The sequence below is a fragment of the Trichomycterus rosablanca genome, chromosome 9 (assembly GCF_030014385.1).
Source record: "Trichomycterus rosablanca isolate fTriRos1 chromosome 9, fTriRos1.hap1, whole genome shotgun sequence".
In the NCBI taxonomy this organism is placed as follows: Eukaryota; Metazoa; Chordata; class Actinopteri; order Siluriformes; family Trichomycteridae; genus Trichomycterus; species Trichomycterus rosablanca.
Window position 1 is genome coordinate 27,654,527 of NC_085996.1, and position 23,615 is coordinate 27,678,141.

Sequence of the window (23,615 nt, forward strand, 5' to 3'; positions counted from 1 at the left end):
TTTAATTTTTTACATTTTAGGGGAAGCTGAGCTTCCCTTGCAGTCTTAGAGAAATCGCCACTGGTCTTCATACGCTGTATAAGGACCCTGATTGGCGGAAGAGACGCCTGTGCAGAGTGCAGGGGCGAGAAGAGGGGGGCTGTGCATGTTTAGGAAGAGACGTGTACAGCGACGGGCTCTCCTCGAATACAATCTGGTACCTCTGGTAGCAGCTGAAGACAATATTGAGTGTGCTGAATCAGGAGGAAAATGGGGAGAAAATGCAAAAAAAATAAAAAATAAAATCAAGGTAGTTTATAATATATCATAGATGTTCAACCTTTTTTAATATAATGGCATCAGACTACCTAACATAGTAAACAGTGCAGACCCAAACCTAAACATGACTCTATTCTATTCTATGTATTTTGGAAGTAATGTTGCACCGCAATGCTCATTTGGACTAGTTTCTGATCCGACATCATGTCTACTTCTTTCCTTAGCATTATTAAAAGATGTTCATATTTCATAAAGGCACATTTGTAGAATATTGTATCTGTAATCTATTATATTCACTATTTGATAACTACCTGGGATAATGTGCTTGTAACAGAACAAAAAGCTCTCTGTCAAACGCAGCCAGTGACTTCAAAAAGCTTTTGAAGACATATAGCACTATTTATTCCTAGTGCTGGTTCTCTGCCTGCCTGATCCTGACATCCCTTTTGTGGTGAACGTTGATGCCTTTGATATAGGTGTAGGGTTGATCCTGCCTCAAATCTCAAACAATTCCTTTGATAATTTCCTTCAGGATAAATCTATCTATCTGTCTGTCTGTCTGTCTGCCCGTCCGTCCGTCCGTCCATCGCCTTATACTCCCATGACCGACCAGCTCTTGGGTCGGTTGGTTAATTCCCAGTCCAGTGGTCAAATGGAGAAAGTAAACTTGGGAGCCCATAACACGTCACCCTGACTGTCACTTTTTGAGTGCCAGTTTAGGTTTCAAGTGCCTCCACTTATACTATACAATCAAAATTGTTGGGACACCCCTTGTAATTATTGAATCCATGTGTTTTAGCCACAACAGACACACAAAAGAGTGTAATAAATCATTACATACAGGAAATTATATAATACCAACTTTGCAGTAACAGCTTAGGGAAACCTGTCCCAGCATGACTAAGCAAGGTCTATAAAGACTCAAAGAAAACTTGGTTTAAAGAAACTGACCTCAGCCCTGCTGAACAGCTTTAAAATGAAGAGGAACATCAATTAAAGCGTTCTTGATTGAGCCATAGAAATGCTCTTTCGATTGAATGGGCACAGAATACCACAGGCATACGAGGTGTGGACGAAAAGTTTGGTGAATGTTACAATAAAAACCACAAAACAGAATATACATAGAAAATATTTGACCTTGTTGACATTCAAAATAATGTCCATCAAACACAACACACTTCAGACAACGTACAGCTTCTAAAAACTGTTGTAAAAGTCTTTTTTTTTAGAATCGCCTTCAGAGTTGCCGTCACATGGGTCTGAATCTCTGAGACATCTACATACGATTCCTTCATGACCTCCTTAAGGTGAGTAAAGAAAAAAAAGTCAGCAGGTGCTTTCATCACTTTCATCAGTATTTTGTGCGTCTCCGTTGCCTTTTTTCCCCAATATTAAACCGAATTTAACATTCCATTCCTGTTTGACGCCACCTTTTCAACAGAGGTTCAGATGACTGTGCCACGCCCACCGGATGCTAGGTGTCACTAGACATTTACATTTACATTTACATTTTCAGCATTTAGCAGATGCCTTTATCCAAAGCGACTTACATTATAGTTACAGTATACAGTCTGAGCAACTGAGTCCTGTACCTTAACCACTAGGCCACTAGGCTACGGCTTGCCCGTTAAACATAGTTCCTAAAATGTAGGTGCCTAAGATAGTCCCACATATCATCCACTAACTACTTTAACCAATCCTGGTCTGGATAGACTGGGCACAGGGCAAGAAAACACCTTGGACACAAGGACGGATTGAGGATAGTCTGGGCCCCTGGGCAAAGAGTTGCCCAAAGGCATGGCTAGGGGCCCCAAAAGCATGGCTAGGGCCCCCAAGAGGCCCTGGGGTCAAAGTCCCTAATAGTCAGAGGATCCTTAAAATGGAGGGCCCTCGGAAATAAAAATATATTGTATCATAAATGTTGATAGGCATCGCAAAATGTTTTTTTGCAGACATGTCCTTTGATGTCTGTTTGCATTCTTGAACTTGTTACGTGTGTTTCATTCGCGATATCAGACTATTCACCAAACTTTTTGTCCACACCTCGTACTTCAAAGTCTTGTGAAAATCCTTCTCAAAAGAGCTGAAATATCTGAAAAGATCATATGAAGGTCACTTTTTAGAAATGGAATGTCCAACAAGCTCATGGTCAGGTGTCTACACACTTTTGGTTATGTAGTGTATGTTTCTTTTGCAGGGGGGCAAATTTGGTGTCACCTTGTAAATTTGTTTTGCACTTCTCGGCCGCACATTTCTGACGGAAAGGGTAGGTACAATAAACCGGAAGTGCGTGTTGCTTACCTGCTGCAATCAAACTGTTTCTCAGCGGTAAAGTGAACGGAGCTTGTGATGGTAACGATAAACAAGGTTTTGTCTAGTTTGTGGAAATCATTTTATCCAGTTGACCCGCTATTGTTTTTCTTGTGGAAAGGTATTAGATAGTTTGTGCAGATGTTTAGACGTGGTGTGTGCATCTCTATCTACCGTCCGCTCTTCTAAACATCTAAGGAATTCCACAAGAACAACAAAAGCGAAATAATGAAAATAATTAACACAAAATGGACAAAACATTGTTCATTATAGACATTTGATACCGAGGCTTTGAAGCTTGTTTCACTTTTGTAACACTGGACTCAGTGTATCGGAGGGAGGGGGGGCACCTTACACAGTCATGAGAACAAAGCTTTTATTTATGGTGTTTAACATTTATTATTTTCATTCTTTATAATAATAAGTCAGAACCATATTTTAGGCAAAACAACGCACTCTGCCCACGGTGCTACTCATACAGCGGTGTATTACCCACACACACACACACCGCGTTACTAAGAATAAAAGTGAACACTACTTAATTCCCACAGTAGCCGCAGTTTCCTTCTGTTTTATACACATCACACTGTCTCCCATTGATAAAAATACGGAACAAAGCGCGTCCTGTATCAGTTCAATACTGAACGCGGCGTTTAGTTTCCAAATAAAGAAGGATTCTGTATGTTACAGGACGGTGGGTAACCCTGGTTTGATTGTCTCTTATATAGTGAGTGAGATAAAACACAGCACAAAGCTTCATCAGTCCCGCACATGCTGCTTTAATATAAGCTGAGTCCAGTGTTACAAAAGTGAAACAAGCTTCAAATCCTCGGTATCAAATGTTCCGTCTCTAATGAACAATGTTTTGTCCATTTTGTGTTAATTATTTTCATTATTTCGCTTTTGTTGTTCTTGTGGAATTCCTTAGATGTTTAGAAGAGCGGACGGTAGATAGAGATGCACACACCACGTCTAAACATCTGCACAAACTATCTAATACCTTTCCACAAGAAAAACAATAGCGGGTCAACTGGATAAATAAATGATTTCCACAAACTACTGTAGACAAAACCTTGTTTATCGTTACCATCACAAACTCCGTTCACTTTACCGCTGAGAAACAGTTTGATTGCAGCAGGTAAGCAACACGCACTTCCGGTTTATTGTACCTACCCTTTCCGTCAGAAATGTGCGGCCGAGAAGTGCAAAACAAATTTACATTTTAGAAAACAAAATTACATATGCCGAAAACAAATTTACAAGTGCTGAAACACTTTTACATATGCCAAAACAAATTTACAAACACTGGGTACCCAAGCACTTGTAAATTTGTTTTTGCTTTCGTTGTAAATTTGTTTTTGTTTTTTTGTAATTTTGTTTTCTGAAATGTAAATTTGTTTTGCACTTCTTGGCCACCGTACTTATCCATCCAATAAAGAATTTACGCCCAGCCACAGAAATCCCAGTTAATTACCGAAAGCAGTCTAAAAAGCTACAGAGAGGACACACTTCAGTAGACGTCCTTTGCATTATTGATTGGTCACAGGCCAGCCGTACTGGCCAAAAGATTGCAACGACATTTCGGTAAAGGGCGAAATATAGGGAATGGTTAATGCTCAGAAATATAAAGAAAAACCCAAAAGCTATAACACATGGCTTACAGGTAGGGTGGCCAGCCGTCCGGCTTTAGGTCGGACAGTCCGGTTTTTCAGCTGCCAGTCCTCTGCCCATGCAACGCTAGGACGGACACTTAAAAATCCTCTTTTTGGAGTGAACTGGTTACACTTTTGATCAATATTAACTGTCATTGGCTCAGGTACATGTCAAAACAAATGCTTTGTATTTCATTGGTTTAACAGCCTCATTTGACTGCTTATAGTGCTACCTATCGTGGGCGGACCTTCTGGCTCGCCCACCACTGGCCAATCGCAGAAGGTCCGCACTCTAAATGCTAGTCTGTGATTGGGTGGTTGAATTTCGCCCGCTCGCTCTGTTCTGCATATACCTCTACTTGAGTCAATTAGTCAGCTCTCATGCTCAGAAAAAACGAGGTAGAGTTCTGAGTGGTCAGTTTGGTCAGTGGTCAATTTGTTATATAATTCTTGCTTAAATTGGTCAAAAACTCTGTTATATAGGTTATGGTTTCATTCTGTGTGTTGCAGTATCATGTCCCCCCGTTTCTGGTATGACGTCCTCCTTTTGGGGGTGTAATGTCCTCCTTTTTGTGACTATGAATGTGGCCACCCTAATTACAGGTCTACCAAGTAAGGGTGTCTAGAAAAAAAAAAGGCAGCACAGCTTGGGTCTGCAAAATTAATACTGACCAAACAATAAAGTTGAAGACGTCTGTCATCATGTACGGCGCCATAAACACACTGTTTTGTCGCCAAAACCTCATACCAACTGTCAAGCATTGTGGTGGAAAGGTGATGATTTGGGCTTGTTTTGCACAAACAGGAACTGCTGTTATGCAAACAACAGTTAACTCCACAGTATACCAGAATATTATTAAGATAAATGTAAAGCCATCTGTCCAGCACACTGTGAGCCACTCCTGTCAGAGGAAATGTTTCAATTATTGTTGCTAATGGTGGTTCCACATGTTAATATTGGGAATTAATTTAGAAATTAACGTGTAAAAATAACTCTAAGTAATATTATTTACTATATGATACAATATATATATGATGGGGGACAGTGGTAGCCTAGTGGGTAGAGCTTTGGGCTATCAACCGGAAATTTGGCGGTTCAAATCCAGGCTCTGCTATGCAGCCACTGTTGGGTCCTTGAGCAAGGCCCTTAACCCTGTCTGCTCCAGGGGCACCATATGATGGCTGACCCTGTGCTCTGACCCCAGCTTCCAAACATGCTGGGATATGCGAAGAAAGAATTTCATTGTACTGTACATCTGTACTGTATATGTACTGTATATATGACAAATAAAGTATATCTTCTGCAGAATGGCTGCTGCAAGTTACATGGGTCCTAAAAATCTGGGTTTGATACTTAACTCGTTCACTGTCTGCATGTGTTTACTCTAGGTTTCACTGCATTTTTCCATCCTCCAAAAACAAGCTTTAAGACGACTGACTACTCTAAATTGCTCCTGGGTACAAGTGATAAAGTAAACAAGTGTGTATCACCTTACCCTGGTCAGGGTGTATACCTGCCTGGATGGTGGCAGAGACGCTTGTAGCTTATCTAATTACAAATAAAAGTAATAAGTGTATGACAAAATAATGAAATTAGATAAAAAAAGGAAACGAATGTCATTGAACAATGTACACCAATCAGGCATAACATTATGACCGTCCTAATATTGTGTTGGTCCCCCTTTTTGCTGCCAAAACAGCCCTGACCCATTGAGGTATGGACTCCACTAGACCCCTGAAGGTGTGCTGTGGTATCTGGCACCAAGATGTTAGCAGCAGATCCTTTAACTTCTGTAAGTTGTGAGGTGGGGCCTCCATTGATCGGATGTGTTTGTCCAGCACATCCCACAGATGCTCGATTAAACTGAGGTCTGGGAAAGTCAACACCTCAAACTCGTTGTTGTGCTCCTCAAACCATTCCTGAAGCATTTTTGCTCTGTGGCAGGGCGCATTATCCTGCTATCAGGGAATACCGTTTCCATGAAAGGGTGTACATGGTCTGCAACAATGCTTAGGTAGGTGATACGTGTCAAAGTCACATCCACATGGATGGCAGGACCAATGAGGATCAATGAGCCTTCACTGCCCATGATCCTTTCGCCAGTTTATCACTGTTCCTTCCTTAGAAAACTTTTGATAGATACTGACCTCTGAAAACTGGGAACACCACACAAGAACTGCAGTTTTGGAAATGCTCTGACCCAGTCGTCTAGCCATCACAATTTGGCCCTCGCTCGCTCAAATCCTTACGCTTGCCCATTTTTCCTGCTTCTAACACATCAACTTTGAGGTTAAAATGTTCACTTGCTGCTTAATATATCCCACCCACTAACAGGTGCCGTGATGAAGAGATAATCAGTGTTATTCGCTTTACCTCTCAGTGGTCACAATGTTATGCCTGTCAATGTTATGTTGACAGTCACTTCATAACACTGAATAATATTTAATAACATTTATAATACAGAAAAAGTTCAATCTTTCTCTATACACACCTCTTCCTGTACACACCTACACTTTCACTCGTCCACATTTTTCTCTGTCACACAGTGTGTGTGGGTGTGTGTGTGTCAGCATTCAATACAAAACAAATGCAGCTCTCCATAGCAACCACTGTGAGAGAAACCTGAGCAGGGTGATAACAGATGGACAATCAGAGTGAGAGAGAGAGAACACGTGAGACAAAAAGTGAGAGTGAATAAGTGTGAGAGAGTCAAATAGTTCTGTTTTACAAAGTAAACAATAAAAACTGTAAACCTACATTCAATGCCCTTAAATGACCTTCATTTTTGCCAGTCTGGTAGCTAGAATAGATATCTACACCGATCAGCCATAACATTAAAACCACCTCCTTGTTTCTACACTCACTGTCCATTTTATCAGCTCCACTTACCATATACAAGCACTTTGTAGTTCTACAATTACTGACTGTAGTCCATCTGTTTCTCTACATACTTTTTTAGCCTGCTTTCACCCTGTTCTTTAATGGTCAGGACCCCCACAGTACCACCACAGAGCAGGTATTATTTAGGTGGTGGATCATTATCAGCACAGCAGTGACACTGACATGGTGGTGGTGTGTTAGTGTTTGTTGTGCTGGTATGAGTGGATCAGACACAGCAGCGCTGCTGGAGTTTTTAAATAGCGTGTCCACTCACTGTCCACTATATTAGAAACTCCTACCTAGTTGGTCAGAAACGATCGCTCATCTATTGCTGCTGTTTGAGTTGGTCATCTTCTAGACCTTCATCAGTGGTCACAGGACGCTGCCCATGGGGCGCTGTTGGCTGGATATATTTTTGGTTGGTGGAGTATTATCAGTCCAGCAGTGACAGTGAGGTGTTTAAAAACTCCATCAGTGCTGCTGTGTCTGATCCACTCATACAAGCACAACACACACTAACACACCACCACCAAGTCAGTGTCACTGCAGTGCTGAGATTGACCCACCACCCAAATAATACCTGATCTGTAGTGGTCCTGGGAGAGTCCTGACCATTCAAGAACAGGGTGAAATAAGGCTAACAAAGCATGCAGAGAAACAGATGGACTACAGTCAGTAATTGTAGAACTACAAAGTGCTTCTGTATGGTAAGTGGAGCTGATAAAATGGACAGTGAGTGTAGAAACAAGGAGGTGGTTTTAATGTTATGGTTGATTGGTGTCAAAGTTAAGCTGACTAAAAAAGCAACAAAACTCCACAGAACCACAGTGTCAGTCATTATCTCAGAATGGACGAAACTTGAAACAGTGGTGAAACTATTACTCGAATGTGTAAGATATATTTAGTTTTGTTATTTCTACTCCATAAACATGGTAGGAATTCGGCATCTGTAATTAAAACTATGTTCTGACAAGCCCAGGAGAACCAAAAGGGGGTAGTACGTCTGGGTCAGGAGGCATACTGGCGACAAGAACTTGGCAGCGAATCAGTAACTAAACTTTGAGAACACTTTTCAGACTGTGTGTCACATAAATAAGAAGAAAATGCGTTTTTGCAAGAGTGAGTGTTTAATGTGATGTGATATTTGTCATATACCTGGAAGCGATGCCAGTCAGTGATCACACCTGTTCATGTTCTCTCTCACTCTCACGCCCTTATGCATGTTTACATAGATTCATAGACTCAGTAGGCTCAGTACTGCCACACCCAGAATTTTTGCACAATATGTTTGTGTTCAGTGTGTGCACACATAACCCCAGTACACTCGCTCACTTGCTCGCTCACTCACTCACTCACTCTCTTAACCGTTATCCACTTAGGGTTGCGTGTATGCTGGAGCCTGTATCAGCTTTTCAATGGGCGCAAGGCACACAGTAACACCCTGGACGGGGCGCTAGTCCATCGCAGAGCAGACACACACACACACACACACACACACACACACACACACACACACACACACCCATTCACCTATAGGGCACCTATTCAGTGTGTCCAATTAACCTGACTGCATGTTTTTGGACTGTGGGAGGAAACCGGAGCTCCTCACGCAGACACAGGGAGAACATGCAAAGTCCACACAGAAAGGACCTGGACTGCCCCGCCTGGGGATCGAACCCAGGACCTTCTTGCTGTGAGGGGACAGTGCTACCCTCCGAGCCAACGTGCCACCCAACCTCAGTACAGTGCTTCTCAAACTTTTTTTGGACCAAATACTCATTTGTAGTATAACACGTGGGGCAGTGATTGCTCAGTGGTTAAGGTACTAGACTAGTGAACAGAAGGTTGCCGGTTCAAGCCCCGCCACCACCAAGTTGCCACTGTTGGGTCCCTGAGCAAGGCCCTTAACCCTCAATAGCTCATTGTGTAAGTCGCTTTGGATAAAAGCGTCTGCTAAATGCTGAAAATGTAAATGTAACACTGAAGAACACATACTAATGTACTAACACATACTATCACCGTAGATCTATATGTACTGTATGCACCTTCCAGTTTAGTGGAAAGGTTAAGTGGGTTTGTTAGTATGTTCCTTGTTCTTTCTCCGTACCGGAATAAGAACATTCCAAACATAACTTGCTTGCTAACACTAGCCTTGCTGTCTCCATCTAAAAATATTTGTTACCATTTTTTTTTTAAGTATGACGGAAGCAGGGCACAGAGGTGGATCCAGGGTTTGAATATACACGATATTGCCAAAAGTATTCACTCACCCATCCAAAACATTAAATTCAGGTGTTCCAATCACGTCCATGATCACATGTGTATAAAACCAAGCACCTCAGCATGCAGACTTCTACAAACATTAGTGAAAGAATGGGTCACTCTCAGGAGCTCAGTGAATTCCAGTGTGGTACCGTGATAGGATGCCACCTGTGCAACATTCCAGTCGTGAAATTTCCTCACTACTAAATATTCCTCAGTCAACTGTCAGTGTCTAACCTCACAAATGCGCTTCTGAAAGAATGGTCAAAAATTCCCATAAACACACTCTTAAACCTTGTGGAAATCCTTCCCAGAAGAGTTGAAGCTGTTCTTTCATTATTATTTCATTATTATATTTCATCTTTTTATTTACTTGAAATCTGATTTACTTTTTTAAGCAGACCAACAGTGGTGTGTCATTTGTGAGTCATCATCTCAACGTTACAAGTCAAGCAGAACCACTTAAGTCTGGAGTAACCAGTTCCATATCAGTCAGCGAGGCACGAGACTGGAAAGCAAAGTGAAAGGCAGAGAAACAGATAGGGGCATTGATCCAGATGGTCATGTGATCAAGCCCAGTTACCTGAGCTCAGGAAGAGGGGCTGAGAGAATACGTACTAACACTAGGTGCATTGTGGTCACAGCTCTAGAATTACCACCACACACCAGTGCTTCAAAGGCACAAAAGCACAGAGGGAAGTCCATAATAAAAGTCTCTTTTAGGACATCTGAAACTCCTGTGCCTTGTACATTCAAAACATCTGTGGAATTCACAGTTTCATTAACAACACTAGGTAATAAACTTATAAATAATTTTCATAAATAATTTCATATATATATACTGTAGTATATAGTATAGTATATATACTGATCAGCCATAATATTAAAACCACCTCCTTGTTTCTACACTCACTATTTTATCAGCTCCACTTACCATACTGAAGCACTTTGTAGTTCTACAATTACTGACTGTAGTCTATTTCTCTACATACCTTTTTTTTACCTGCTTTCACCCTGTTCTTTAATGGTCAGACCCCCACAGGACCCTCACAGAGTAGGTATTATTTAGGTGGTGGATCATTCTCAGCACTGCAGTGACAATGACATGGTGGTGGTGTGTTAGTGTGTGTTGTTCTGGTATGAGTGGATCAGACACAGCAGCGCTGCTGGAGTCCACTTATTGTACACTCTATTAGACACTACTACCTAGTTGGTCCACCTTGTAGATGTAAAGTCAGAGACGATCACTCATCTATTGCTGTTGTTTGAGTTGGTCATCTTCTAGACTTTCATCAGTGGTCACAGGACGCTGCCCATGGGGCGCTGTTGGCTGGATATTTTTGGTTGGTGGACTATTCTCAGTCCAGCAGTGACAGTGAGGTGTTTAAAAACTGCTTTGTCTTATCCACTCATACCAGCACAACACACACTAACACACCACCACCATGTCAGTGTCACTGCAGTGCTGAGAATGATCAACCACCCAAATAATACCTGCTCTGTAGTGGTCCTGGGAGAGTCCTGACCATTGAAGAACAGCATGAAAAGGGGGCTAACAAAGCATGCAGAGAAACAGATGGACTACAGTCAGTAATTGTAGAACTATAGTATATATATACAGTATATATACAGCGGGGAAAATAAGTATTGAACGCATCAACATTTTTCTCAGTAAATATATTTCTGATGGGACTATTGACATGAAATTTTCACCAGATGTTGGTAACAACCCAAGTAATCCACACATATAAAGCAGTCAAAACAAATAAGTCCAAAAATTAAGTTATGTGAAATAAAGTGAAATGACACAGGGAAAAAGTATTGAACACGCTTACTGAAATGTATTTAATATTCAGTAGAAAAGCCTTTGTTGGTAATGACGGCTTCAAGACGCCTTCTGTATGGAGAAACTAGTCGCATGCATTGTTCAGGTGTAATTTTGGCCCATTCTTCCACACAAACTGTCTTCAGATCATGAAGGTTCCGGGGGCCTCTTCTCTGAACTCTGATCTTCAGTTCTTTCCATAGATTTTCAATTGGATTCAAGTCGGGTGATTGACTGGGCCATTCTAGCAGCTTTATTTTCTTTCTCTGAAACCACTTGAGAGTTTCCTTGGCTGTGTGTTTGGGATCATTGTCTTGCTGAAATGTCCACCCTCGTTTCATCTTCAGCATCCTGGTAGATGGCAGCAGATTCTTATCAAGAATGTCTCGGTACATTTCTCCATTCATCCTTTCTTCAATTATATAAAGTCTGCCAGCACCATATGCTGAGAAACAGCCCCACACCATGATGTTCCCACCTCCAAACTTCACTGTTTTTGGTGTGATGTGCTGGGCCTTTTCTCCTCCAAACATGGTGTGTGCTATGACATCCAAAGAGTTCAATTTTGGTCTCATCTGACCAGACTATATTCTCCCAGTATTTTATAGGCTTGTTCAAATGTTGTGCAGCAAACTTTAAACGAGCTTCAACATGCTTTTTCTTCAGAAATGGAGTCTTGCGTGGTGAGCGTGCATTACTTATAGTTTTCTTTGAAACAACTGTACCTGCTAATTCCAGGTCTTTCTGAAGCTCTCCGCGAGTGGTCCTTGGCTCTTGGACAACTCTTCTGATTATTCTTTTGACTCCTCTGTCAGAAATCTTGCGAGGAGCACCTGGTCGTGGCCGGTTAATGGTGAAATGATGTTCTTTCCACTTCCGGATAATGGCCCCAATGGTGCTCACTGGAACATTTAGAAGTTTAGAAATACGTCTGTAACCAATACCATCAGTATGTTTTGCAACAATAAGGTTGCGAAGGTCTTGAGAGAGCTTATTGCTTTTACCCATCATGAGATTCTTCTTGTGTGACACCTTGGTAATGAAAAACCTTTTTATAGGCCATCAATTAGGACTAAACCAGCTGATATTAATTTGCACTGACAGGGGCAGGATTGCTTTCTAAATACTGACAGATTTCATCTGGTGTTTTGGCTTTCCATGCCTTTTTGCACCTCCTTTTCTTCATGTGTTCAATACTTTTTCCCTGTGTCATTTCACTTTATTACACATAACTTAATTTTTGGACTTATTTGTTTTGACTGCTTTATATGTGTGGATTACTTGGGTTGTTACCAACATCTGGTGAAAATTTTATGTCAATATTCATATTAGAAATACATTTACTGAGAAACGGGTTTATGTGTTCAATACTTATTTCCCCTGCTGTATATACAGTATATATATATATATATATATATATATATATATAGCATGGGCAAGCTGACTGGTCGCCGGCTATGCTACCCCATACGCAACAAACAGTGATGCACTGTGTATTCTGACATCTTTCTATCAGAACCAGCATTAACGTCTTCAGCAATCTGAGCTACAGTAGCTCGTTTGTTGGATCGGACCACACGGGCCAGCTTTCGCTCCCCATGTGCATCACTGAGCCTTGGCATCCCATGACCCTGTCACCGGTTTACCACGGTTCCTTCCTTGGACCACTTTTGATAGATACTGACCACTGCAGAGCTGCAGTTTTGGAGATGCTCTTACCCAGTCATCTAGGCATCACAATGTGGTCCTTGTCAAACTCGCTCAAATCCTTACACTTACCCATTTTTCCTGCTTCTAACACATCAACTTTGAGGATAAAATGTCTTTGAGATAATCAGTGTTATTCACTTCACCTGTCACTGGTCATAATGTTATGCTTTTCGGTGTATATACTCTTTCTATATAGAAAAAGAGAGAGAGAAAGACTTTATGGGTGTGTGAGATCTATAGGTTTTTCATAGGTTTTCCATTGTCATGCCAGGCCATACATGGCCAGGATTAAAGCCGGATCCTTTCATTCAGTACTGAATGATGTACATTATAATACATCACATACCTAATACTCATGAGAACAGATCCCAACTGAAAACAAGTCAATCAGTGCAGTAATTATGACGCACCATGCCGTGTTGCGCAAGTCACACATACCCTCTTAATTTCAGACATACACACATTGTCTCCTAGTGATAAGCAGCCATCACCCTGGGTTTGGGTGTAACCAGGTGTAGCTGACACACCCAGACCTGAGTTTCAGTACTGTTTACTGCAGTAAATCATGCCACAATTAAACACGGCATCTTCAAAAACTACAATAAAATAAATGACAGTAAAAAACAAAAGTGTGTGGTTGACATCAGTTGCCAATAAAAGTGTTCCCATTACGTCACAAAAATGATTGTCACTATCTGGGATTCGTCTCAATTTGACCACAAAATCAATTTTTTTTAATTCATACACTTATTTTTTCACACATACACACAGGCCTATGAACTACACAATAGATCATTAATAGACCAAATAATTGAAATTAAATATCATTTTACTACAGCATGTTGTTTTTTGGAACATATATTTTTAAGGTTCACAATTAACGTATAAAAGAACTCAGAACTCAGATTTACACTCATGTAGCACAGTAGTCTATTAGGCTGGCCCATCACCTCTCATGGATCTCAGTGGTGCTATCAGCAGGCTGGGTGTCAAAACAGACACATTCAGTTTTGCCTTGGTAGGGTGGGGTTGTCAAAGCCCTGTGATTGATTGTCATATATGGTGTGTTCATGTCTTGCAACCAAAAAATCTGGATGGCACAGGACACACCTCAACCCCCACTTGGCCGAAAGCTATTGCTGTAAGTGAAAGTGAAAGTAAAGTGTTCAGATTTGTGGGGGGTCCCCAAACTTGGACAAAGAAGTATGCAATCCAGTCATTCAGTTACAGAAGCCACTGAAATCCCAAAACTGCCATGACATACATTTACATTTTCGGCGGGCGGCACGGTGGCTAAGTGGGTAACACTGTCGCCTCACAGCAAGAAGATCCTGGGTTCGATCCGGGTCCTTTCTGTGTGGAGTTTGCATGTTCTCCCCATGTCTGGTTGGGTTTCCTGCGGGAGCTTCAGTTTCCTCCCACAGTCCATAAACATGCAGTCAGGTTAATTGGAGGTTAATTGGAGACACTGAATTGCCCTATAGGTGAATGGGTGTGTGTGTGTGTGTGTGTGTGTGTGTCTACACTGCAATGGACTGGCGCCCTGTCCAGGGTGTTACTGTGTGCCTTGCACCCATTGAAAAGCTGGGAAAGGCTCCAGCACCCCCCTGCGACCGTGATTGGATAAGCGGTTAAGAAAGTGAGTGAGTGATTGACATTTTCGGCATTTAGTAGACGCTTTTATTCAAAGCGACTTACAGTTCTGTGATAATATACAATCTAAGCAACTGAGGGTTAAGGGCCTTGCTCAAGGGCCCGACAGTGACAACCTGGCATTGGTAGAGCTTAAACCAGCAACCTTTCAATTACTAGTCCAGTACCTTAACCACTAGGCTACAAACTAGTGTAAACCTATCACTTCAACTGACTGATTAGTTAATGTCATTTGGTTGTTGTTATCCCCTAATGAAGACTCAGCATGTCAGATGACAGACATCAAACAAAATGTTGTTCTTTTTATAATATTATTTTATTTGTTATAAGTTCAGTCAGGTTAATAAGGGGGCATTGGTGTAAAGCAATTTAATGTCTCACTAAAACTGTTTAACAAGAGTAAATATTGGGACACTGGGCACTTACACTTAGACTGTCTTTATTTTAAACCACTCTAGTGCTGCTTTGGCAGTGGGTTATTGTCTAGGTTCACCTTCGTCTCCCCATTATGTCTGTCCAAATAGCATATTCCTGCTTCTAAAAAGCTGCTAAGATGCTAATCTAATTACATCAGGATAGAAATATCTGCTTTACTTCATTAAATAGTGTTCAAATCATAGTGTTACGATTTGCTAAATCCTAAAGTAAAGCCTTTGCCCTCAGAAATCTTGTACAGACTGTCAGGAAATGCATTTGCTTTGTCTGGCTGCATTACTGTCATGCAAATTCTATCTTTCTACGTGGGCGGCACAGTGGCTCAGTGGGTAGCACTGTCGCCTCACAGCAAGAAGGACCTGGGTTTGATTCCCAGGTGGAGCGGTCTGGGTTTATTTCCCAGATGAACCCGGCTTTCTGTGTGGACTTTGCATGTTCTCCCTTTGTCTGCGTGGGTTTCCCAGGAGCTCCAGTTTCCTGCCACAGTCCAAAGACATGCAAGTGAGGTGAACTGGAGATACAAAATTGTCCATGACTGTGGTTGACATTAAACTTGTGAACTGATGAATCTTGTGTAACCAGTAACTACCGTTTCTGTCATGAATGTAACCAAAGTGTGTAACACATGACATTAACATTGTAAAAAATAAATAAATCTTTGTGTATATATATATATATATATATATATATATATATATATATTTTTTTTTTTTTTTTCCAAACACCTCACTGTCAGTGCTGGACTGAGAATAGTCCATTAACCAAAATTAGCGCCCCGTGGGCAGCATCCTGTGACCACTGCTGAAGGTCTAGCAGATGATCAACTCAAACAGCAGCAATAGATGAGTGATCATCTCTGACTTAACATCTACAAGGTGGACCAACTAGTTAGGAGTGTCTAATATAGTGGACAGTGAGTGGACACGAAATTTAAAAACTCCAGCAGCGCTGCTGTGTCTGATCCACTCATACCAGCACAACACACACTAACACACCACCACAATGTCAGTGTCACTGCAGTGCTGAGAATGATCCACCACCTAAATAATACCTGCTTTGTGGAGGTCCTGACCATTGAAGAACAGGGTGAAAGCAGGCTAAAAAAGTATGTAGAGAAACAGATGGACTACAGACGGTAATTGTAGAACTACAAAGTGCTTGTATATGGTAAGTGGAGCTGATAAAATGGACAGTGAGTGTATAAACAAGGAGGTGGTTTTAATGTTATTGGTTGATCGGTGTATATATATATATATATACTCTATATCTATATACCTTCCAAAGATGTATCTATCTAACTATCTTGATTTCAATAATCATCCTTAAACTCATTGACTCATAGTAATCCTACACAAACAAAAATAATAAAACCATTATTAGTGACCTAATTAATAATGTATTTAACGTTAATTTACTTCCCCTCCCTTACTTGCAAAAAATTATGACACATTGTTTTTTGTCTCTGCTACTTTCTACTTTTTTGTCTTTAGCAATTTTTCAGTTAATTGTTCTTTAATCCCTTAAGCTCTGCACAGAAGCCTTAGTGATACTCACACTGACATCCCAAATTCCTCAGCTTCACATTCAAATCTCATTCCATCAGACTAACCGAGCACAACTCTGTGTCACATTCCCACCATGCTAACACCTTCCTTCCTCCACCTTGCACGCTTCTGTAAACACTGTTAGGTCATATTTATTCTTATCAGCTTTTTATTATAGGAATAATGATTACATCACATGTGTAACTCTATTTTACTCTTATTTTGTGGGGTATTCTTTTTAATCAAACACTAATAAGTCACTGAATTGGTTATTTTAATTTAGTGTAATTGAGTGTCAAGGACTGCAGGTCCTGAAATAAAAAAGTATGAAAGTAAGAAAATATACAACCCCAAAACCCCAACAAGTTGGGACAGTATGGAAAATGCAAGTAAAATAAAAATGCAACGTTCCTTACATTTATTTTGATTTTTATTTGATTGCAGACAGGATGAACCTGAGATATTTCATGTTTTATCTGCTCAACTTCATTTCATTTGTTAATAAACATCCATTCCTGCATTTCAGGTCTGCAACACATTCAGTCTTTGATGAGTAAAGATGATCAGAAAATCTCCAGTTTGTCAACAAATGTGTGAGAAAATGATTGAAATGTTTAAAAACAATGTAGCTCAAAGAAAGATTGGAAGGGATTTGCATATTTCTCCCTCTACAGTGCATAATATCATTAAACCATTCAAGGAATCAAGAGGAATTTCAGTATGTAAAGGCCAGAAGCGCAATCTTAAGCTGAATGCCCGTGATCTTCAATCTATCAAATGGCACTGCATCAAGAACCGCCACTCGACAATAGCTGATATAATCACATGAGTGAGGGATTACTTTGGCAAACCTTTGTCAAGCACTACAATACTGAGTTACATATTCAAATGGCACTTAAAGCTTTACTGTGCAAAAAAGAAGACTTACGTTAACCATGTCCAGAAGCGGCATCGACTTCTCTGGGCTCAAAGGCAGGCTCAAAAGTCCTTCTTGCTGTGAGGCGACAGTGCTACCCACTTAGCCACCGTGCCACCCCCCCCTATAAAATTGAATACCTATTGTACTATTTTAAATTCAAACTCGACTCAGTGATGATTAATAACACCCACACACCCACAGGACAAGACAGAACATCTGTCAAGTACAATAATAAATGAATAAAATAAATTATAAAATTATTATTAATAATAAAACTATTAAAAACATAATAATAACAATAATTGTAAACATGATTAATGGCTAATAAAATATGTATATTTTTATTATTATGAATAATATGAATACATTTATTTCTTTATTTGTAAAATAATTTTTAGAACATATCTAAAGACAAATAAAATAATAAAATGTTAAGATTGAAATAGAACTATACTCTATTTTTTATTTTAACACCTAATTAATTCAGATCTTTACACAAATTTTCATATATATCTTCAGTCTTATAATCTTAACTTTATATTGGTGAATTTATTTTTTTACGTTTCGTGATCTTCAGTATCATGTTAAGCCTTAACTGGCCCAGTTTCTTTACAAGTTTAAAAGACACTTTGACCAAAATATACAGCATGTATGATGCATAAGAGCTACGACAACAAAACAACAACACAGTTACTAGGTTTGGAATGTGTATCTAAAAGTAAACAGGCATGTATGGAACATAACATGCTTTCATGCTGTTCTTCAATGGTCAGAACCCCCACAGGACCACAACAGAGCAGGTATTATTTGGGTGGTGGATAATTCTCAGCACTACAGTGACACTGACATGGTGGTGGTGTGTTAGTGTGTGTTGTGCTGGTATGAGTCTATAAGACAGCAATGCTGATGGGGTTTTTAAACATCTCACTGTCACTGCTGGACTGAGAATAGTCCATAGTCAATAGTCCAAATATCCAGCCAACAGCGCCCTGTGGGCAGCGTCCTGTGACCACTGCTGAAGGTCTAGAAGATGACCAACTCAAACAGCAGCAGAAGATGAGCGATCGTCTCTGACTTTACATCTACAAGATGGACCAACAAGGTAGGAGTGTGTAATAGAGTGGACAGTGAGTGGACACGGTATTTAAAAACTCCAGCAGCGCCACCATTACACCACCACCATGTCATTGTCACTGCAGTGCTGAGAATGATCCACCACCTAAATAATACCTGCTCTGTGGTGGTCCTGACCATTGAAGAACAGGGTAAAAGCAGGTTAAAAAGATATGTAGAGAAACAGATGGACTACAGTCATCACAGTAATACAGTCAGTAATTGTAGAACTACAAAGTGCTCCTATATGGTAAGTGGAGCTGATAAAATGGACTGTGAATGTACAAACACGGAGGTGGTTTTAATGTTATGGCTGATCAGTGTATTTTGGGAAGACATGCACACAAACACATTCCACTCACTAGCTTTGCATAATGTTATGATCTGTTAGTGTTCCTATCAGTTGTTGATATGGCAGGAATGTTTAAGAATGGCAGAAATGATCCACCCCCCCCCCCATCCTGGTAGATTTCATCCCTTGAAAAATGCACAGTATTGGTCCTGATCTGTAGTAGTGGGAGAGTCCTGACCATTGAAGAACAGCATGAAAGGGGGCTAACAAAGCATGCAGAGAAACAGATGGACTACAGTCAGTAATTGTAGAACTATAACGTACTCCTATATGGTAAGTGAAGCTGATAAAGTGGACAGTCAGTGTAGAAACAAGGAGGGGGTTTTAATGTTATGGCTGATCTGTGGATATTGCAATTTTGGCATTGCCTTTATAGTTTTGTTGCTTTATTAAGACATGAAATATTCCATACTATGATTTTAATTAGAAAACATTAGCATAGGACCCTATAGGACGTCCAATAGCCAGATGTTTCAAAGGTGGATTTATAGGTTAATTTTATTACATCATCAACACTAGTAATACATAGCTTAAAATGACTCTCAGCTAAAGTAGCAGTTTCTGGCAAAACAAGGTACATTGTACAACTAAAATGACTCTTTTATTTTACGTGGGTGTTAGACAAAGGTCTTCCAGTCCTTTCTCAGAAAGTGAAAACATGTAAAACTTGTAGCACTCACAGACATGTAGCACTGGTATTCCTTTAAGCTGCCGTTATTCTAATACTGTAGAGAGTTACAGCAATAAACTAACTGCTTATGTAAATGATTCCTGCTGTCTGTGGCTGCAAGTCATAATTCACAAGTTGTGTTGAATTGGCACTTGTATTACTCTTGTACAAAACCCCACCCATGTGCGGTGTGTACTTCAGTATGTTGTATGGGAAAAAAGAATATTTCCTCAAAGATACTTGGCATGAAGTTCATGGTGCAGTTTCTTTTTAAAAAAATGCAACAGTTTTAGAAAAGTATAAAAATGCTCTTTATTATTTTGTATAACAACAAAACACATTGTGAAGCCTCTTGCTTTTTCCTCATGTCTTTTATTTTTGCAACGCAATTAATTGTCCTAGAGTTTTAGATTTTATTACAGTTTTAACAACTTTAATACATTTTATTTCATCTTAAAAAAAGACCAACACCAACTGGCTCTAAGTGAAAAGGTAATTGTCCACCTTTAGTCAGTAAGTCAATCATTTAACCAAGCTCATTGATAAGTAGCTTTAATTATACTAGACACATCCAGGTTTTATTACTGCAGCCATGATAAACGTAAACAAAAAATGTGAAGTGGGCTGAAAGGTCTCTGCAAGCAGCACACTAAGCCACAGTCAAAAGTAAAAGGATACAAAAAAGGTTATTAAAGTATATCAGTTTAAAAAGGCATACAAATCTATCGGCTTTGGGACTTATGTGAATCACAGTAAAAACAAGTTAATCTTTTCAGAAGTGCCCAGCCTATAAAAAGCATGTCAATTAAGAAATATCATGATAGCTTCTTATTGCATGAATTTGCATATTTTAAAATAAAATCAGTTGCCTTTTTCATGTATTTTTTTACATTGATTGATTTTTCTGCAACAATTACATGTTTATATTTTATCAGTTACTGAATGTTCTTCTCCCAAAATAGTTTTTTTGTCTTAATGCATATGTTTTTTATTTTTCATCTCAAAGACATTAAGTATGTAAATCAGAATAGAATGTACACACTGCAACAGTATTAAATAAGATAAACAAAAGTTGTTAAATACATGTACCTTCAGTATATAATCTATATTTATTATTATTATTGTTATTATTATGTCTACTATTAATTGAAAAATAAATTATTAAAATGTAAAAAATTCTACTGGGCACCAGTTTGCATGTTCTTTCAGTGTCAATCAGGTTAACTGGTTCGAAACACTCAGGACAGGTCACCAGACACACAGATACGGTAAAGAACATTTAAGATACGGTCAAGAACTCCACCTTGGAATCGAACCCAGGACCTTCTTACTGTGAAGCAGCAGTGCTACCCACCGAACCATCATGGCATTCAGATCAAGTTTAATTGCCAGCTAAACAATAGGACCGGGAGCTTGTCTGACAGCATTAGAAATTCATTTGACTCCCAAAAATTGGAGCTAATTAAACATACTAGTATAGTAATATGTGGATGCTGTTTCTGAACAGCGGATAAACACTAACCTAGTTATATTTCTACTAATTATTGTAATGGTTTAAATGACCTATTTGGAGATAGTTTTAAAAACATGTACTTCTGCCATCTCTGTGTCCATTGCATGTAATTGCATAGTTTAAAATAAAACCAGTTGCTGTTCGCACAAAATGTGAAGTATTACTATTTTTACATTGATTATTTTTGTAACACTAACATATTTAAATGTCAGTAGTTACTAAACGTTCTTGCTCCATCAATGTTTTGTTTCTAATAATATATCTGTTAATTCTTTCCTACTATATATTAATATGTATTAATACACAATCAAAGGACATCATGACCTTGGAAACCTTATGTTTAATAAAAAAAATGATACAATGTAATTTCCTACCTGTTAGTTTATTTGTTGTTTTAGTGCTACATTTGGTTCTCCATTTGTTTTAATTGGCATGACTATAAGATTACCCATTTTGAGATACCATACTACCCATTTTGAGACACAAATGATGATTTTTAATTGGCATCTAAACAACAGGACCAGGTGTTAAGAATTAATTTGACTCCAGAGATTAGGAGCTAATTAAACATAGCAGTACATTAGTACTAGTACTAGTAGTAGTGGTAGTAATAATAATAATGATGATAACATTAACCTAGTTATATGTCTACAGATTATTGTAATGGTTTAAAAGGACCCATTTGAAAATACTTTAAAAAACTTTGCTTCTGCCATCTCTGTGTCCAACTTAAACACAGCTCTTCATTTTCAGACAGAATTCTGAAGACCTGCTCCTCAGGTGGATGTATTTGGTGTGATGATGTTTGGTAAGTATTTGTACCCGGTGTACTACACGTTTAGTAGGGGGTTACAGCAGCGGTGTAATACGTCATTCCTGGAGCCACCACCCTGTATTGAGAAGGGACCAGGTGTTGCTTGGGTAACAGCATTAAGAATTAATTTGACTCCAGAGATCTGGAGCTAATTAAACATAGTACTACATTAGTACTACTACTAGTAGTAGTGGTTGTAATAATAATAATGATGATAACACTAACCTAGGTGTATTTGTACAGATTATTGTAATGGTTTAAAATGACCCATTTGGAGATACTTTTAAAAACTTTGCTTCTGCCATCTCTGTGTCCAACTTAAACACAGCTCTTCATTTTCAGGTGGATGTACTCAGTGTGAGGGTGTATGTATGTATTTATACCCGGTGTACTACACGTTCAGTAGGGGGTTACAGCAGCGGTGTAATACGTCGTTCCGGAGCCACCGCCCTGCATTGAAAAGGGAAAAGCTGTTCCTCCCTCCACACACGTTTGCTACATTTGGTTCTCCAGTTGTTTTAATTGGCATGACTATAACCTAGTTATAGGCCACATCGTTGTAATGGTTTAATTGAGATACCATACTACCCATTTGAGACACAAATTATGAGTTTTAATTGGCATCTAAACAATAGGACCAGGTGTTGCTTGGGTAACAGCATTAAGAATTTATTTGACTCCAGAGATCTGGAGCTAATTAAACATAGTAGTATATTAGTACTACTACTAGTGGTAGTGGTAGTAATATTAATAATGATGATAACACTAACCTAGTTATATGTCTACAGATTATTGTAATGGTTTAAAATGACCCATTTGGAGATACTTTTAAAAACTTTGCTTCTGCCATCTCTGTGTCCAACTTAAACACAGCTCTTCATTTTCAGGTGGATGTACTGAGAATGGGGGTGTATGATATGTATTTATACCCGGTGTACTAAACGTTCAGTAGGGGGTTACAGCAGCGGTGTAATACGCTGTTCCGGAGCCACCGCCCTGCATTGAGAAGGGAAAAGCTGTTCCTCCCTCCACACACACCCTCTGTAATCTAGCCGCCGAAGTTAACCATTTACCTTAATGCCCTGCGCCATTCTTTCTGGCTCTTAGCTTAGTGTTCAACATGTCCGCGGACGCTATTTTCTCCGCCGGCTTTCTGCTTTTGGTAAGTTTTATTTCTTTATTTATGTATTTTTCCCTGAAAATGTCTGCTTTCCTTTACCGTCTGTGTCCTGTTGCTTGCGGTACTGGCTATAATGTCCAGACATCCTGTTAACGCTAATTCTACCTGACGACGACCGATACTTGTTGCTGTCCTTTAAAAATAAACACAATGTGTAGAGTTTTGTCAGAACCTGTTTAGTAAACAATATTAAAGTATTTTAAAAGAATAATTCAATTGAAGAGAATATAAACTTACATTTTGGTCAGTTTAGGAATGTGGCGGCTCGCTAGCCACACAACAAAATTCCCTTCAAGTTTTTGTTAACTCTTACACTGCTGAATTTATCTTCACTTTTTGCTACTGGTTATGGTGGGATTTTAATGGTTTATTATGGTTTTTGAATGTTTCTGTTACAGTTTTCAGAATATCAATGGTTTGAACTCTTTAACAAGTGTTCATTTATCGTGTTTCCGTAACGGCTTGCTGTGGTATTTACCTTTAAATCCACACAGATCGATATCACAATGTAAATCGCTCCAGTT

General features: G+C 39.4%; 1 protein-coding gene and 1 long non-coding RNA gene across 2 annotated transcripts in view; one reads left to right on the forward strand and one right to left on the reverse strand.

The window, feature by feature from the left end:
* Window positions 1-23,393, reverse strand: LOC134320665 (uncharacterized). Its single transcript, XR_010013728.1, has 3 exons — window positions 23,329-23,393; window positions 23,131-23,224; window positions 1-233 (listed from the first exon to the last, which is right to left on the reverse strand). It is a non-coding gene; the product is annotated as an uncharacterized LOC134320665 (long non-coding RNA).
* The window catches only part of dsc2l (desmocollin 2 like), a 38,348-nt gene continuing 37,612 nt past the window's right edge, over window positions 22,880-23,615 (forward strand). The window contains exon 1 of the mRNA XM_063002186.1: window positions 22,880-23,073. Coding sequence (XP_062858256.1) covers window positions 23,032-23,073 — 42 coding nt within the window. The 5' untranslated portion in view covers window positions 22,880-23,031. The remainder of the gene's footprint in view (window positions 23,074-23,615) is intronic.